The following is a 17,969-nucleotide window of genomic DNA, read 5'->3' as shown; positions in this document are numbered from 1 at the left end:
TTAGAGCATCCACAATGGTGACACCCATTGTGGAATCCTTAATGATTAGTTTACTATTTTTTTTTTTTTTTTTTTTTTTTTGAATAGTTAAGGATCTTAGTCTAAAAAGTGTGTCCAATGGTGATCCCGAAGTAGGAATCCTTAGAAAAAAAATATTTTTTTTTCAAGAAATAAAAGAAAATACAATAATTAAACATAAAAAATACAATAATTAAACATAAAAATACAATAATTATACATAAAGATACAATAATTATTCATCACCAAATTTATTCCAAATATGCTCAACTAAATCTTTTTTCAGTGGTTCATGTATACGGATATCCCGAAGTTCTCTCTCGTTCTGATTGACAAATATGTTATTCAGATTTGTAGGCATCTCGGTTTGGGTTTCCACGTGTGAACTTCTGGTGACACTTCCTTCTTCAAATTCCGAAACGTCGATGCGAGCGTATCCATTGCGTTCATTTTCGACTATCATATTGTGTATTATGATACATGCTCGCATAATCTTCCCTATCTTTTTTTTGTCCCATGTAAGAGCCGGGTTTTTGACAATCGCAAATCGAGCTTGCAAAACTCCAAAGGCCCGTTCCACATCTTTTCGGGCTGCTTCTTGTTTTTTAGCAAATAACCGTGCTTTAGGACCTTGAGGACGTGAGATTGATTGGATAAATGTTGACCATTTTGGATATATACCGTCAGTGAGATAGTAAGCCAACTTATACTTGTGTCCGTTGACCACGTACTCTAACCTTGGAGCTCGACCTTCTATAATGTCATCAAAAACAGGAGATCGATCGAGGACATTAATATCGTTTAAGGTACCTGGAGGACCAAAAAAAGCGTGCCATATCCAAAGATCTTGTGAAGCTACAGCCTCTAAGACAATTGTCGGTTTGTTTGATCCACGGGCGTACTGTCCTTTCCAACTCGTTGGGCAATTTTTCCACTCCCAATGCATACAGTCAATGCTCCCAATCATTCCAGGAAACCCGCGTTTCTCTCCAATATCGAGGAGTCGTTGAAGATCCTCTGGCGTGGGTCTTCGTAGATACTGCTCTCCAAATAACTGTACTATTCCATCAGTGAAATAATGTAAACACGAAAGTGCCGTGCTCTCACCAAGTCGGAGATATTCGTCAACCGCGTCGGCTGCAGAACCATAAGAAAGCATACGAATTGCTGCGGTACATTTTTGTAGTGGCGAAAGACCAAGCCTCCCGGTAGCATCTGGTCTATGTTGAAAGAATGGAACGTTCTGTGAGAGGGCATAGACAATACTCATGAATAATTCCTTGTTCATACGGAAACGGCGTCTGAAGATATGTTCCTCATATGTGGGATTTTCGGAGAAGTAGTCATTCCATAACCGGATGTGTCCTGCTTCACGGTTTCGTTCAATAAATGCTCGTTTCTTTTGCTTTTTGGTTTGGGCCTCGATAATGTTGTTGATTGTATCTTCACAGATATCTTCGAAAACTTCGTCCAATCTTTCTTCCAATTCTTCCATTTCATTGGATGAAGATGATGACATCCTGATTGACAAATTAAACTTATAAGTTATTCATTTATCTTTTGAATTTTTTTTATTAGTTCCAAACTAAGTTAAGATAATTTTTTTTCATCTATAAGTCTCAAAAATGTATAACTTTATTTTTTTTTATCTATAACTCTCAAATATGTATAACTTTATATTTTTTTTTATCTTATAGTTTCAAATATGTATAACTTGATATTTTTTTTTATCTATAAGTCTCAAATATGTATAACTTTATTATTTTTTTTATCTATAACTCTCAAATATGTATAACTTTATATTTTTTTTTTATCTATAAGTCTCAAATATGTATAATTTGATATTTTATTACTCTTTACTATCAAACCTTTTTTTTGAGTTAAAAACACAAGAATGTTGGTGAATGCTCCTGCTGGTTTCTCCACAGCCTCTGTTGGTGAATCAAGAGAACCCGAAAATATGAATAATTATGAAGACAAGAGTTAAAAACAAGACGAGTTAAAAACAGAATGTTGGTAAATCAAGACTACTCGAAAACGAGAATAACATTTTACATTAGCCGAAATCAAGTGTTAATATTGATACAAGAGAAGGACTTCTTACACCCAGATATTACAAGTGAAAAATCGGGTTGAGAAGAACTCCAAGAAAATATTACAACAAATCCTAGAAGAACGTTTGATGCAGAGGAAAGAAAGATAAGCTGATACAAATCTAAAGGCCAAACGAGAACTACTTATAGTACATAAACTTGAAGAGATGAACCCGTGAACTACTTCAAAGCACCCGTGACTTCCACTACTCCTAATGCACCCGTGACTTGCCCAACCTTCAGTGCACCCGTGACCAACTTAACCTGAAACAAGGAGAATAAAGACAAGAGTTATAGATAACACATCAAAGCACCCGTGACAAAACAATAGATAACACATCATAACACATCAAAGCACCAAGAAAGAAATAACCTGAAACCAAACAGAGAAGACATCAAAGCAATTCAGACATTAGTTTGAGTTTTACAGTGGTTTCCATCTCAGTTAGAGGCTCCTTTTTCGCGAATAAACGATCAAGGAGCTTCTGCCTTGAGAGTTTTTCTTTGATTTTTAAAACGCCATGTAAGTTTGACAACTCCTCCTCTCTGCCATTCTTCTTCTTCTTAAGAGCAGCTTTCGCAGCCTTCACCCCGGGAGGTCTAGCCTCTTCTTCTCCCACAGCCGCTTCTTCTCCATCGAGGTCCACCACTTTGCGCTTCTCCTTAACAGTGTCCTTACCCTGAACCAGTGAGCACCATTTCTGGTCATACCTCAGCTCCCTCCAGCAGTGATCCATGGTGAACTTTATGTTCATAATATTGAAGAAAGAATCTAAAGCAGCCTTCATCACATCGTCATCATTCTGACCACTTCTTTGCTGGCGAAGAGCACGATCATAGCAACCAGAAAACTTTGCAACGTGGTCGTTAATCCGAGACCACCGCTGCTTGCAAGAATGGAGGACTCTCGGTTGCGTCCCAACCAACAGAGGGCTTGCGTTGAAGTACTCCACAATCCGCTTCCAAAATGCTCCACCTTTCTGCTCATTGTTGACGATCGGGTCTTTACTGGTGTTAAGCCATGCCCCAATGAGGATTATATCCTCTTTGGGAGACCATTTCCTTCTCTCAGATTGTTGGGAAGTTGACTTCACACCAGACGCTTCAGGCACTTCGCTACCAGACATCCCATAAGCCTCATCAGGACCTTCGCTACCGAACCATAAAGGTTCGGCTGCATCAAGATCAACTGGAAGTTGACTCTGTAGTAGGTTAACATAGCTTGACGAGTTATTAGCCATGGTTGATCTGTGCCACTCTACTAGCGACACAGAGGCTTAAGTAAGCCTTCTATGACTTACAACTAATTAATGGCAATCAAATCTATGCAGTTGGGAAGCTGGAAAGTAAATAACTAAGTACTAAGTTTCATTTACAACTAATTAAGGCAATGAAGTACTTACAGAAACATAACTAATACTACCTACACACAAGCAATTAAATACGACTTATAGGACTAGCTACAGAACACACATATGGGAACAGAACATATAGTAAAAGCCAATCACATCAGATGAGAGAGGACGATTTTATCATTTAAACCTATTCATTATGAGAAAAGAAAGCTAATTTGTTACCTTATTTCAGAAACAAGCGAGGTCCGCCACTGTCCTTTGAAGCCTTGAGTAATATTCCTGTAAAAAGAGAAGAAACTATCAATAATCTACCAAAAAGAGATTAAACAATTCATTTACAACCACATACTCACCAACTAGAATAAGTAACACCAACCCGGTTAAAACTAAGGTAGAGACCATTAGCTTCACTCCTGGTTTCTTCTTTGAAAACTCGGTTACTGTCTTCTCGAGGACAACAACCTTCTGCTCACTCTCGTTAAGTGCACCCTTAAGCTCCCTAAGCTCCCGCTGAATGTCCCTCATCTCCTCTATCACTGCCACGTCCCACCATTTCCAAACGTGGCAGTCACCATCTTCAGCATTGTTGCACGTGAAGTAACGTCTGTATGGGTCTTTACGAGTTGTAGAGTAGCCGACAACTGGCTCCGCACCACAGTAGCAGCTTCTAGGGATTCCATCATCACACTCTGGTTGCGGTTGGTACTGAAGCGGCTCTGCATTGAAGTGGCTACTCTCAGCTTCATCCGCGTACAGCTGAGCTTCTGCTTCAATCAGGGAGGTTATGTCTACAGAGTTTGATGATGAAGATGGCTGGCTGTAACTGTAATCTTGCCCCATTATGGTTAACCTGAAAACAACAAGTCGATTCATTAATATACATTCATTAACCAGCGAAACAAACGACATAAGGATAACACTAAACTCTATACAACAGATTGAAATCGAACACAACTAAACTAAAGATAACACTAAACTCTATAAGGATAAGTTTATCAAACCGTTAATCGATTGAAACAAAATATGAAATTTGTAAGAAGAAATAAAGACAACATTTACTTCCGATTGAAACAAAAATTGTTTGTAATCTATATCTACAAAGCCAAATAATATAGAAATCGATTTTTCCCCAAATTTTAAAAAACCCTAATTTGACAACTTGTCCCAAATCGATCGAAACAACAAAAGATCCATCTTTACGGACAACAAAGAAGATGGAAACTGTTTTAATCGAGAAATAAACGGCTCTGAGGATTGGATTTACCTTCGTCGAGCCGAGAGAGAGAGATCGCTTCGAAATCGCCTTTCGCCGCAGAGGTTTTTTTTTTTTCTCCTTCGGTCGAGAATGATTTTCTTTTTTTTCCTTCAGCCCGACCCACTCAACTCTAAACCGACCCCATCCACTCCTGCATTGACACGTACTCACGGACTCAATCCTTAAAACCCTTCCCGACGGACCAATCCTTAGCTACATTACCAAAATTATTCTTATTTAATTAAAATTTACCTAAGGTTTAGCGTTAAGGATTCGCTATGATCCCCCATTGTGGGTGGTCTTATAATGCTTTGAGCACTAAATAACCTTTTTCATCTGTCGACTTCGCAGTTCCCGAACGTGATTGGGTTTGTTCTCGGTGCACTTCAAATGATACTTTATGTGGTTTTCAAATACTGCAAAACGCCGTCGGATTTGGTGGAAAAAGAAATCGAAGCTGCTAAGTTGCCAGAGGTGAGCATCGATATGCTGAAGCTAGGTACACTGATGGCATCTCCTGAACCAGCAGTGATCACAGTCGAGCGACCGGTGAGCATGTGTGTCTGCAACGATAAGAAAGCTGAAGCTGAAAATGGAGCTTGAAAATATATTGACTTTGTACTCGAACTTGAGATGCCTATATCATCATCCACATGTATTTTTCTAAGTTTATTAAGTGTGTGAAGTCGAGGATTAATTCTCTCGGGATTTACATTTTCCTGAGATGATTATTCTCTTCTTCTTTATATATCGATATGAATATCACTTAATTTTCATTATAATATTGCACAGGCTGCTGTTTTTGTGGTTGAAGATTAAATCAAATTATTAAGCCTTTAAATCTAATATATAATTAACGAAAAATCAATTATAAAATGATTTGGAGGAGTTTACTTCTGTTGCACTGATCTCAATCTGCTTTAGACTCGCCGCTATTGTCCTTTTTAGTGGTGCTAATTTGTTATCGAGATTTACTTTAAGTATCCATGTCAGGGATGAATGTTGTTAAATGTTTACTTACTAACTAATGAGTATTGCATTACACTCAGTTGGTAAAGGGTTCACAGCTGTGAGTTCCACCACCTGAGTTCGAATCCCGGCCACTGGAGAATTAACATTTCGGCATCGCCAGAGATAGAGGACCGACATGTGATAACACGTGACTAGTCTGGACCACTTCGGTGGAGCCAGGATACCTCTGTATAATTTAAAAAAAAAAAAAGAGTATTGCATTACACTCGTGAAGTATGATCTTGAGAAATAACTGAATATGGGAAATGGTTGCGGCTAATAACATTACTAACTGGTTTGGACTTTGGAACATGGAACATATTAGTGAGTATAAGCAGCCCAAAAATATACATCTCTAGTTAATCATGTCTAATATTCATTGATTATATGTCGACATAACAAACTTTTCTTTCGCTGCTACCGCTCATGACAATATGTTCCTACAAGCATCCCATGTTTCCTTATTGAGGACGCTTATAATGGTAAATGATAAACATTGAAGGTAGATGGAAGATGAATCTAAGACATCAAGGGTTCTCCAGGCCGTCATATTTCATGGCCATTGAATATCACATATGTTGTAATTTAAAAAAAAACTAGATTATGATCCGCGCTTTGGAAGCGCGGAATATTTTACGATGAAAATTTTTACTAATAATTTAACAAATATTTTGGTAACTTTTAAAGAGTGTATTTAAAATATTTTTGCATTTAAATCAGTGTTTCTAAATTCAACCCGATTGTGATTATACCGGTTAATCCGGAGATCTGACAATTCAATTTAGGTTTTTAAAATATTTATATTAACAAAAATCACTAAAATTCGAGACTAACCGATTGAACTGATGGATGACCAATATGTAATCTCATTTGATTTAAATTGTAATAGCTTCATAATTTTTAATCTTATAATCCAAATTTTAAAGTTTATTATTTTGCAATTTATGAAATTATGACGTTTCTACAAAATTTTAAAGAGAAAATGATAGATATAAAATAACTAAGATTAATTATTGTATTGTTTGGAAACATTGATAGTAGTATAAAAAATATTGTTTGGAAACATTGATAGTAGTAAGAAATAAGTATATTGTTTGGAAACATAGATAATAGTATAAAGAAAGGAACATTAATGATTTAATGTAGGTTTAACTATAAAGTATAAAAGTGTATTTAATTTAAAAACTTACAAAATAAATGTTAGGTCCAACAGAATGTTTCTGTTTTAATAAGATAGATATTCAAGTATGATTTACAGTTTATTGTTTAGCACTTCAATTCCAGGTCTTACCAGATTATAGGTTGTAATAGATTTTGAGATATGTACGTGAAAATGAGATGGATGGAATTAGTAAAAATTTATAAAAATTTTAAATATTTATTTATATATTTATTAAAACCCTTAAACCTCGGGTTTTGAAATTTCACTATCAATTCTAAATTTTAAGTCCGGGTTTCGAGGTCTGATGGTAAAAAAATTTCGGCTGAAGTGTCCGCCATCACGAATTCGAATCCCGGCCACATCGAATTTAACATGGTTTTCGTTTGGTCTCTAGGATCTTCCTCGTCAATTCCGGTTAGATACGGTGGGATAGTCGGATTAAGTGAAAGGTCCGGATATCTCGATTATCAAATTCAGAAAAAAATAATTCTAAATTCTAAGTCTAGTTAATAATAAGATTATAGTTTATGGTAAAAATAAATATATAAAGTGGTATTAACAATTTTTCATTAACGGAAACTGGTAAGTCCATATTGGTTGAAAACGACGGTTCATCGTCAACCGGGAATATCTGGAGAAAACCTCAATCGTGAGTCGTGAAGGTGAACTGAGATTCCTTTTGTGTTTACGCTCTGATTCGATCTTCGTGATCGAAAAGCCCCTAGTTTAGATCCTCCCGCTTCAAGCTAAGGTTCGTTTTTCTCCCTTCTACTTATAGAGATCTGCTTCAGAGTCGACTCTCTCGACTGATCCGAGGTTTCTTCTTTTGAAATTTCACTGTAGTATTGCTCGATCTCGATGTTATAGGGTTTTGGGGGGGTTTTTAGTGATGACGAGCTTTCGTGTGGGAGGGAAGGTGGTGGATAAGGTTGATTTGTGTAGGAAGAAGCAGTGGGCATGGCGTTTGGATGTTTGGCCCTTTGCCATTCTCTATGCTGCTTGGTTGACTACTATAGCTCCCAGCAGCATAGACTTCACTGATGCTATGATCGCGCTTGGTGGCCTTGTTGCTTCTCACATCTTAGTCTTGCTTTTCACTGCGTGGTCTGTTGATTTCAAGTGTTTTGTCCAGTTTAGCAAGGTAAATATAGTTCTTGTAAAATGTTACTTGAGTTAAATGGTTTATGATGGCACTGTGTCTTTTATATTGATTCACAGGTTAACAGTATCGACCAGGCAGATGCATGTAAAGTTACCCCGGCGAAGTTTTCTGGTTCTAAAGAAGTTGTGCCTCTTCACTTTCGTAGCCAAGTAAGTTCGTTCAAGACTTTAGATTCTCTCTAGTAAAGCTGCCAGTTATAGGAGTGAATGGTTTAGCTTTTGAAGTGAATTTACCAGCTCTGATGACTGAGTATGTGTAAAGTTCCAGTGTTTTTCCCCCAACTAATCAACACTATATGACTCTCTGCACATAGTTAAGACCTTTACTATTTGGATCCTCTTTGGCCTGGAAAATGCATGATTATTTTTCAGTAGCTTACTTCCCATCTTTCCAACAGTATTGAGTCTTTTGCTGTTTGCAGTTGACAGGTTCCGCATCTTCGGAGGACATAGAAGAAATTTTCTTTGACTTCAGAAAGCAGCGTTTTATATACTCAAAAGAGTTAGGAGCCTTTTCTAAGCTTCCTTACCCCACAAAGGAAACTTTTGGTCATTATCTAAAATGTACTGGTCATGGTACAGAAGCTAAAGTTGCTACTGCCACTGAGAAGTGGGGAAGGAACGTGTAAGTCGACCTGTTGTTTCTTTATAGGTGTTCTTCTTGGACGAATTTCTTTTCACATGTACCTATAACCATTCCCGCTAAGGCTGATAGTTAATTTTCTTTGACAATTCTTTTTCAGTAGTCTCCTAAATTGTGCGATCATTTTTTTTAAAATTAATTTGTCTAACCAACGACTTTTTAAAACATTTTTCTGATGAGTATGTCCGAAGTGGATATCGGTTTGATTTTTTGTTTCTGCTTGTCCCAGATTTGATTATCCGCAACCTACATTCCAGAAGCTCATGAAAGAAAACTGCATGGAACCATTTTTTGTATTTCAGGTGTCGTTTACTTTTTAGTGCATGGATTTTATAGTTAATTTTTCTTTCTATTGGCTATTATTGCTCTAAGTACTGTGTTTCTTCCACTTTTTGCAGGTTTTCTGTGTGGGTCTTTGGTGCTTGGATGAGTTCTGGTATTACAGTGTGTTCACACTGTTCATGCTTTTCATGTTCGAGTCAACAATGGCAAAAGCCCGGCTGAAGACATTAACCGACCTAAGACGTGTTAGGGTTGACAGTCAGACTGTGATGGTGTATCGATGCGGGAAGTATGTAATTGAATAACATCCAAGTTTACCTTAAAGATCGTTTCGGTATTACTGCTGTGTCTGAACAAGTAAAGTTATAGGTGGGCGAAGCTCTTAGGTACGGATCTGCTGCCAGGAGATGTTATTAATTGATGGGGTCCCTAAGGCGCACGCCATGTCCAGAAGGCGAGGTGATCAAAGGCGATGGCATGGCGCGCCATGGCGACTCTACACGTAAACCGGACTAAATCAGGTATAAAACCAAACCTTAATTAATAACCAAACTTGGACGTCTAAATAACTATGAAAACCCTAGCTTTCTCTTTATAAAAGACAAGTTACATAACTTAACAAAAAGATATTAAGGTTTTTTGCTTAAGGTTAGAGTTGCCTGATCGAAGTTAACAACAAGCGGTTAGTCGGAGTTTTGAAAAAAAAAATGTTTTGAGTTTTCTTCATTCACGACTCTGAGTTCTATTGCAAGTTTAACTTCATCAAATAATAAAACTTGCATTTAAATTATATGACTTGTATGTGAATCAATAATTCCTTAAGTAAAGTATTCCCTTTTTCAATACAGGACATACCTTATAGCTTCTCCAAGTGGTCTGCAAGCCTTGTTGTTGTTGTTGAATGAATTTAAAACAGGAGAAGCTGTTAGAAGAGAAGGGAACAAGCTGTCTGAACGGCTTCCCACGTTAGTCATCAAGGCGAGCGCCATATTGGGCCATGGCGCAAGGCGCAAGGCTCGGACCGTCTCGCCTTAGAGCGCCATGCGCCATTTTAAACACAGGATAAGACAGTACCAGCGGACATGCTTTTACTGGTAGGAAGTGCTATTGTAAATGAAGCCATTTTGACAGGCGAGTCAACTCCCCAATGGAAGGTACTTTCTTTCCTTAATTTCACCTTTATTTGTTGGCTTTTTCAACTTTATACCGACTTTGGGATTTGAAGAGTTTCAAAATTGTAACTTTGTCTATTTAGTTTCATCGTACTTGCCATTTTGATTACTGCATCAGCAGGTTCTCTCACAATATGTATAGATTCTAGTGTTGTTGTTTGAAACTTTGAACTTCATTATTAACTAGTGGCAGCTATACTTACTGCACTATAGGTATCTATTACGTATGTTTCACTGGTGTATGATGGCTATTACAGGTTCCAGTCGTTGGCGAAAGATCGGATAACAAATTATCGATCAAAAGGGATAAAAATCATGTTTTATTTGGCGGGACCAAAATCTTGCAACATTCACCTGACAAGGTATTCTGTACCAACAACATCAACCATTTCTTGTTCTGTACTTTCTCCTAACTTGTGTAATACTAATTTTTTTTTTTTTGGAATCAGTCATTCCCTCTGAAAACCCCTGATGGTGGCTGTCTAGCTGTTGTTCTCCGAACAGGATTTGAGACTAGCCAAGGAAAACTACTGAGGACAATTTTATTTTCAACGGAGAGGGTTAGGGATCTTTCTTTATTTGTTGTTTCAGCAGCATGTTGGAAATTTTTGTTTGTTCTGATCTTTTTGGTAACAAAATTAGGTTACTGCAAACAGTTGGGAGAGTGGTCTGTTCATATTATTTTTAGTTGTATTTGCCGTGATAGCTGCAGGTTATGTTCTTGTAAAGGTATGTTATATTTGTTTTTATTCAAACAAAGTCTATTTATACTAGTGATGAGTAAACTCCTTTGCAGGGTCTTGAGGATCCTACACGGAGCAAGTATAAGCTTTTGCTAGGCTGTTCAATTATCATCACCTCAGTGATCCCTCCCGAATTGCCTATGGAATTATCCATTGCTGTCAATACGTCATTACTTGCTCTTTCACGTCGTGGGATATTCTGCACAGAGCCTTTTAGGATCCCTTTTGCCGGGAAGGTAGTGTCGCTGTGCCTCATCTGGCTATTTGTTGGTCTTTAGAACTCCTGATGTTGAGCCTTCGGTACTCTGCACGGAATTAGTATTCGTTCTTGATTGTACTGTTGTCTTATTCGCGTCACATTTCCCTTTGCTGACAGGTTGACTTGTGTTGTTTCGATAAGACTGGCACACTCACGTCAGACGACATGGTAAGGTCAAATAGAAGTTCTGAGTTTCTGCTTGCTTTTGTTTATGGTAAACTCATTTTCATTGCTTCTTCGTAGGAGTTTCGAGGAGTTGGGGGCTTGGCAGATTCTGAAGAAGCAGAGACTGATATGAGCAAGGTTCCTGTGCGCACATTGGAGATTTTGGCTTCTTGTCACGCCTTGGTCTTTGTAGACAACAAGCTGGTATGAGCAACTGATTTTTTTTCCTTTTGGCCTAGAGAAACTCAGTTTAGTGGTATCAGTTTTGCTGCTGTTCGACTCTGGAATTTATCAGATTTCTTTTCCCCAAACTCTTCTGGTACATGCACACATGATTTTTATAAATCCGAAATTTGGATTCAATGCAGTATACTTCTTAGTTCATAAGGTTTGAACTGAATGTTAGTGGACGAGTTAGTCATCTTATAGGTCATTTTTTTTCTGAAACCGCTTGTACTTTGCTTTTGCATCATTAGTCATCATTACAAAAATGTGCCATGTTTTACTCTGTTTTCAATTCTTACAGGTCGGAGATCCTCTTGAGAAGGCTGCACTTAAGGGAATTGACTGGAGTTACAAATCTGATGAAAAGGCCTTGCCCAAAAAGTAATTATTGTCATCTTATCCTATTCTTCTGACTGTTTGTCTATGGTGGTTAGCCTTCTGAATACAATGCGTATATATTTGAGAATAAAAGCTAATTAAGGATGCGCACCGCATTGAAAATAGTGGTTTCTTCTCAAAAGTTGTTGTTGCGAGGTTCTGTTTATGGGTTATCTGTTCCTTCGGAGGCATATTCAGACACTTTGACTGGACAGGGTAGATAAAAAAACGATGTCTACATTTGAAGCAGTTGACTGGGGATCATAGGAATTAAAGTTTCCATAGAAATGTTAGTTGATAGGACACAGGAGTAAAGTTGCCTGGGATAATGCTTTAGGCTCGACCGCAATATTTTCTTACTTCTTCTGTGTCTTTGCATCTTGCATTATTTTATACACCTGTATTGTTTCTCCCTTAATATCTAATAATCCCTAGTTCTACTTAATATTGAATAATATGCTTGCATGAGCCAAGCCTTAAATGCTGGTAAAATTTTAAAAAGCCTTCTGCCCACAAATAAAGATTTTTTTTTTCATATTGTAATATGTTATCTGCCGCAGGGGAAATGGGAACTCGGTACAGATTATGCAGAGATACCATTTTGCTTCGCATCTGAAGAGAATGTCAGTTATCGTTTCTATTCAGCAGGAATATTTTGCATATGTGAAGGTCTGTTTGATTCACTATTCTCGTAGACTAAATTTTTTTCAGTAAATCCAGATCCAAATGTTGTATGCTTATATGTAACTTCTTTGCCAGGGTGCACCAGAGACCATCCAAGATAGGCTTGTGGATGTGCCAGCTTCATATATGGAAACGTATAAGAGATACACGCGCCAAGGATCTCGAGTTCTAGCTCTTGCATTTAAACGACTTCCTGATATGACGGTAGTTACCCCTGCTCTCACTCATGATCCTGTTAGCTTAGTTAACTATATAAATAGCCAGCATCGTTTGTTCTGAATTATCCAAGCTCTGGTCACATGCTTTGAATCTTCACCGTACATGTGTTATAATGATAACCAGGCTAGTGAAGCTAGAGAGATGGACAGAGAGGCTGTCGGGAATGACCTTACTTTTGCTGGATTTGCGGTAATGGCACAATGGTTATGCAGCTTTACTTTCTTCATATGTTTGAATTGTAACTAATGGTCTGTCTGGTATCAACGTGGTTCATAATGACTTAATCATGCATCACAGGTCTTCAACTGCCCCATTAGATCAGATTCAGCCACCGTTCTCTTGGAGTTGAAGAATTCATCTCATGATTTGGTAATGTATACTGTGTATCTTATAATGCGCACACACATATTAGCGACTCATATCACCGTTAGTGGTTCATTCAGTTCCTTTTACACCCAGTACAGATTACCTGCAAAGCAGCTATCTCAGTACTCAATGTAGAAATTATAATTGAGTACATAGTATATTATTCTGGTTCTTTGATTTCCGTTCCGTTTCCTGTGATCTATCACCTGAAATCATGAAAGCAGGATAAGATACACGGGATGTCTTGTCCTGCTTTCATGATTTCAGGTGATGATCACAGGTGATCAAGCATTGACAGCTTGTCATGTTGCAAGCCAAGTGCATATTGTATCAAATCCAGTTTTAATTCTCGGTCAATCAAGACCTGGTGACACATACAAGTGGATGTCACCTGATGAGAAGGAGATCATACCCTACAGGTGCAGTCAAATTTAATAACAGTTTCCGTAGAAGTAAAGCTTATTCGCATTCTCATCTTATACAATCTTACGTAGTCGCATGAAACCATCAGTATATGTTGTGACAGTAGTCCCAGTGCATCTGACTGAGATCCTACCTGGTTTTTGTGTTCAGTGAAAAAGAGATCGAAACCCTTGCAGAGACCTACGATTTATGCATTGGAGGTGACAGCATTGAAATGCTACAGGCTACATCTGCTATTTTACGAGTCATTCCGTTTGTCAAGGTAAACACACCGTACGATCTTTATCACTTGGTTTACGATTTCTTTTTAGCTATACATAATAGAGACTGACCCTCAAACCATTTCTCTCCTCAGGTTTTTGCGAGAGTTGCTCCACAGCAGAAGGAGCTAATATTAACTACCTTTAAAGGTGTAGGAAGGGGAACTCTGATGTGTGGGGACGGAACGAATGATGTCGGAGCACTGAAGCAGGTAATGCCTATATGGATTTGATTCAAACACCATGCATATGCTTTATTTTCTTTCTTTTAATTCGATTTTTGTTGTCTACATTTTCAGGCCCATGTTGGAGTAGCCTTACTGAACGCTGTTCCTCCCTCCTCACCTGGATCAGAATCGTCTAAAGATGATTCAAAGTCGAAGTCAAAAAAGCCCAAACCACCATCAGAACCAACAACTAGCAAAACCGCTATTCAGAACGGGGAAGGGTCGTCAAAGGGAAAGATCACACCCCAAAACCGCCACTTAACTGCTGCGGAGCTACAGAGACAAAAGCTAAAGAAGATGATGGATGAACTAAACAGCGAGGAAGGCGATGGCCGGTCAGCTCCCTTAGTCAAACTTGGTGATGCATCAATGGCGTCTCCCTTCACCGCCAAACATGCTTCGGTCGCCCCAGTGACGGACATAATCCGACAAGGTCGTAGTACGCTTGTGACGACTCTTCAGATGTTCAAAATCCTCGGTCTGAACTGCCTCGCCACAGCTTATGTCCTAAGCGTTATGTACTTGGACGGTGTGAAGCTGGGTGATGTCCAGGCTACGATCAGCGGTGTCTTAACAGCTGCGTTTTTCCTCTTCATATCTCACGCTCGACCGCTACAAACCCTCTCCGCGGAGCGACCACACCCAAGCGTCTTCTCCCTCTACCTCTTCCTCTCTCTCCTCGGACAGTTCGCCGTTCACATAACCTTCTTGATCTACTCGGTCAAGGAAGCTGAGAAACACATGCCGGAGGAATGCATCGAACCAGACGCCACGTTCCATCCAAACCTAGTGAACACGGTGTCGTACATGGTGAGCATGATGCTTCAGGTCGCGACATTTGCAGTGAACTACATGGGACATCCTTTTAACCAGAGCATAAGAGAAAACAAACCCTTCTTCTACGCGCTCATCGCTGGAGCAGGGTTCTTCACGGTGATCGCGTCTGATCTGTTCAGGGACCTGAACGATTCGCTGAAGCTTGTTCCATTACCAGAAGGTATGAGGGATAAGCTTCTCCTATGGGCTTTGCTCATGTTCGTTATCTGCTACTCGTGGGAACGGTTGCTCAGATGGGCTTTCCCCGGTAAGATTCCTTCGTGGAAGCATAAACAAAGAAGCGTCGCTGCAAATCTGGAGAAGAAGAAGAAGGTATAATATTAAGAAGAAGAGAGGTTTTGAGGTAATCAATCATCAAATCCATACAATTTTAACTCGAGAGTTTTGGCTAAGCATTTTTTCATAGGTGTAGACATTTTGTTCACTGTTAGTTCTCTTTTGTTTTTGTAACTACGCATTAAGAAGAAGCATAGATTTGATTTCTCATATCCTTGAACTAAATCTCGAAGGGTTTAGCATTAATAACGCCTTATTCGTGCAAATAACAAAAGACGACAAAACACAGATTCCATCTCAGCAAGTGGGGGTAACACTCTGTTTGAGGGTCCACGGAGACTCGCCCACGCGTTTATATATCATTGGTTCTTACGCTTTAGTAGGTAAAATAAGTTTTAAACTTTTTTTTTAATTACCAAATAACGGCAAAAAAATGAAAAAAGGTGGAAGAAGAAAGAGACGATTTTTAGGGATTTTTTGGCGGCTTTAGCCTTGTAGGGCTCTCCTCGACTCGACTCACGCTGCGACCATCTTCACGGCCTTTTTTTTCATTTCCTCTACTTGGGTCCGGTCTATCTTGTCTTCTTCTTCGTCTCCACCATCGATCCTAAGGTGTTGCTCTGATCTCACATCCTCTGTTATTTTAGCTTGTCATTCTCAGATCGCGATTTCTTCTTACGGCGGTGATTCCAATGCTCTTTGATGAGATAAAGGTTTCCTCCCTAGCTTATGGCATTTCGTCCGTTAGGGTTCATTTCTAGGTTTTAGGTGGTTTCAATCTGCACCACTTTAGCTATCTATCGATTCCGCGTCACCATCAAAAGCTCTGACACTAATCTCTCTCTCTCTCTCTCTCTCTCTCTCCTTCTGATTGCAGGAATCGCTTATATGAGATGTCAGACAAGGTTATTCGCCCGATCAGGATGAAACGATCCACAATGGATCCCTCCTACGTTTCTTCAGTCACCTCCTCCGGTAAAGCCGCCTCCTCCGCCTTGCTCAAAGTTAAGTTAGAGCGCGACAACAACAACAACGACAGATCCTCTTCCTCCTCCTCCGGGAAAGCCTTGGTTGCTGTCAAGTTAGAGAAGGAAGACTCTCCTCTTCTCCTAACCACCACCACCACCACCACCACTAGGAGAAGAGCCTTAAAAAGGAAACGACTCTCTGATCTAGTCGAAAAATCCAGAAGATTCGCAAAACACAGCTTCGAGAAACAGAGAACCAGCCAGCGAGAATTGACCACTCGATGGAGCACTGAAAGGTATAAGAGTTANAAAAAAAAAAAGACTTAGCCTTTATTAGGTATAAGATTAAAAAGACTTAGCCTTTTGTTAATAATAATATTACACAGGATTGATTTCTCGGAGCAAGTGATTGCGGATGTGTTGAAGGAGAAAGGCGCTTCTTTCGACTCCCCTGTGACACGTGCCGAGTTGAGAGCCTCGGTACGTGGGGAGATTGGTGATACGGGGCTCTTGGACCATTTGCTGAAGCATATCGATGGGAATGTGACTCCCGGGGGAGCTGATCGGTTCAGGAGGTGTCACGATACCCAAGGGACCATGCAGTATTGGCTTGAGAGTGCTGATTTGCTCAAGATCAAACGCGAGTCTGGTGTTCCTGATCCTAATTGGGTTCCTCCTCCTTGGTGGAAGCTTCACGGTGGTGGTGGCAACGGTGTGATCAAGATTGAGTCTAGGGTTGATGATGATGAGCAGCCGTCTGCTTCCGAGCTTAAAGAAGAGATGGATAGGATGAAGAGGTAATAATAATATGGTTGCAATAGTTAAATGTTTTGTTTTTTTTTTATAAGTTGAGATGTGGTTTGATGATATGCAGTGAGATCAAAGAGCTTGTGTCTGAATTGGCTCTGATTAAACGTGAATGTGGAATTACTGATCCGGATTTGATTCCCCTTGCTCAATGGAAGATTCAGAGTTCATCATCACATTCGCATGGAGCATCATCTGCTGTCTCCTCGAAGCTTAGGGAAGAAATTGATCAAATCAAGAGGTAGTAATATTCTTGCATTATTCTTAAGCTTTTTCAATGTCAAAATTGCACTTGTAATCTCATTTTCTGTGCGATATATGCAGTGACATCAAAAAACTTGTATCCAAGCCAAAGTTACCAGATCATGCTGATGATGCAAATGAGGTGACTTGTTGAGATCATTTTGTTTGTTTGTTCAAGGAAGATGAGCATATAATTAGAGACTCAGAACTGTTTGCATTTCTATCCAGAAACTATTTATGGAGATTATGAGTTGGAAGGTAAAGACTGATAAGCAAATTGCTGAGATCTCAAAGGCGTTGACATCAACACAGGTATAAACCAAAAACAAGTATATAAGAAGCTTCTTGTCTAGGATGTTCTAACCTATGAAAGCTTTTGTCTACCATGTCCTTTTTTATTGTTGGCAGGGCATGGTTAAGGAACTAGTTTTGTGGAAAGATAAAGTAGAACAGAAGCTGGTGGGAATTTCAAACAATGTGCAGGCAAACGGGACCAACTCCTTCAATCCAGCACCTCAAAGCTGGGAGCATATATTGCATAATGCGAACTTGGATGACTTCACAGTGAATGGTTTCGAACCATGGGATGTTGATGCTAACCTTATCGATGTTCTGCCAGAGGCTGTCAGGCCTGATGCCTACTCGCTTCCACCCAATGCTCGCAAAAGCTCTTTCCAAGACCATATGTGGTTTGAGGAACAGTCAGTGCTCAACTCCGAGATGCAAAGGACAGAAAG

The 17,969-nt window shown here is 39.2% G+C and overlaps 3 protein-coding genes and 1 pseudogene across 6 annotated transcripts; 2 read left to right on the top strand and 2 right to left on the bottom strand.

Annotated features, from left to right (window-relative positions):
- Window positions 1–253: 253 nt before the first annotated feature.
- LOC130500209 (uncharacterized) lies at window positions 254–1,525 on the bottom strand. The gene has a single exon (XM_056994973.1). It carries the CDS (start codon window positions 1,511–1,513, stop codon window positions 254–256), a length of 1,260 nt encoding a protein of 419 aa, XP_056850953.1. The 5' UTR covers window positions 1,514–1,525.
- A 529-nt stretch (window positions 1,526–2,054) lies between these two features.
- Window positions 2,055–4,883, bottom strand: LOC130499503 (uncharacterized). Of its 2 annotated transcripts, none has more exons than XM_056993627.1 (4): window positions 4,731–4,883; window positions 3,843–4,316; window positions 3,689–3,745; window positions 2,055–2,375 (listed from the first exon to the last, which is right to left on the bottom strand). In XM_056993627.1, the coding sequence occupies exons 2-4, from the start codon at window positions 4,304–4,306 to the stop codon at window positions 2,351–2,353; spliced, it is 546 nt and encodes a 181-aa protein (XP_056849607.1). In that variant the 5' UTR covers window positions 4,307–4,316; window positions 4,731–4,883; the 3' UTR covers window positions 2,055–2,350. The 2 variants fall into 2 exon arrangements, with proteins under 2 accessions (XP_056849607.1, XP_056849608.1); XM_056993628.1 differs by having other exon boundaries at window positions 3,820–4,316; window positions 4,731–4,882.
- Window positions 4,884–7,461: 2,578 nt separating this feature from the next.
- On the top strand, window positions 7,462–15,597 carry LOC108837290 (probable manganese-transporting ATPase PDR2; annotated as a pseudogene).
- Window positions 15,598–15,657: 60 nt separating this feature from the next.
- LOC130499447 (protein AMEIOTIC 1 homolog) lies at window positions 15,658–17,969 on the top strand (the record flags this gene model as incomplete). Of its 3 annotated transcripts, none has more annotated exon segments than XM_056993528.1 (7): window positions 15,658–15,826; window positions 16,092–16,478; window positions 16,569–16,979; window positions 17,057–17,230; window positions 17,314–17,374; window positions 17,461–17,544; window positions 17,641–17,969. In XM_056993528.1, coding segments are annotated over 6 exon segments (1,430 nt in total), but the record flags the coding sequence as incomplete, so codon positions are not given.

The sequence above is a fragment of the Raphanus sativus genome, chromosome 9 (genome assembly GCF_000801105.2).
Source record: "Raphanus sativus cultivar WK10039 chromosome 9, ASM80110v3, whole genome shotgun sequence".
Lineage (NCBI taxonomy): Eukaryota > Viridiplantae > Streptophyta > Magnoliopsida > Brassicales > Brassicaceae > Raphanus > Raphanus sativus.
Note: the sequence above shows the minus strand (reverse complement) of the source record. Positions and strands in the feature narration are given on the sequence as shown.

Coding starts and splice junctions, on each gene's coding strand:
- LOC130500209 (XM_056994973.1), bottom strand. CDS start 1,513: ATGGAAGAATTGGAAGAAAGATTGGACGAAGTTTTCGAAGATATCTGT.
- LOC130499503 (XM_056993627.1), bottom strand. CDS start 4,306: ATGGGGCAAGATTACAGTTACAGCCAGCCATCTTCATCATCAAACTCT. Junction 3,746..3,842: donor TCTACCTTAGTTTTAACCGG/GTTGGTGTTACT, acceptor CTCTTTTTACAG/GAATATTACTCAAGGCTTCA. Junction 2,376..3,688: donor TCGCTTGTTTCTGAAATAAG/GTAACAAATTAG, acceptor TCCTTGTTTCAG/GTTAAGTTGGTCACGGGTGC.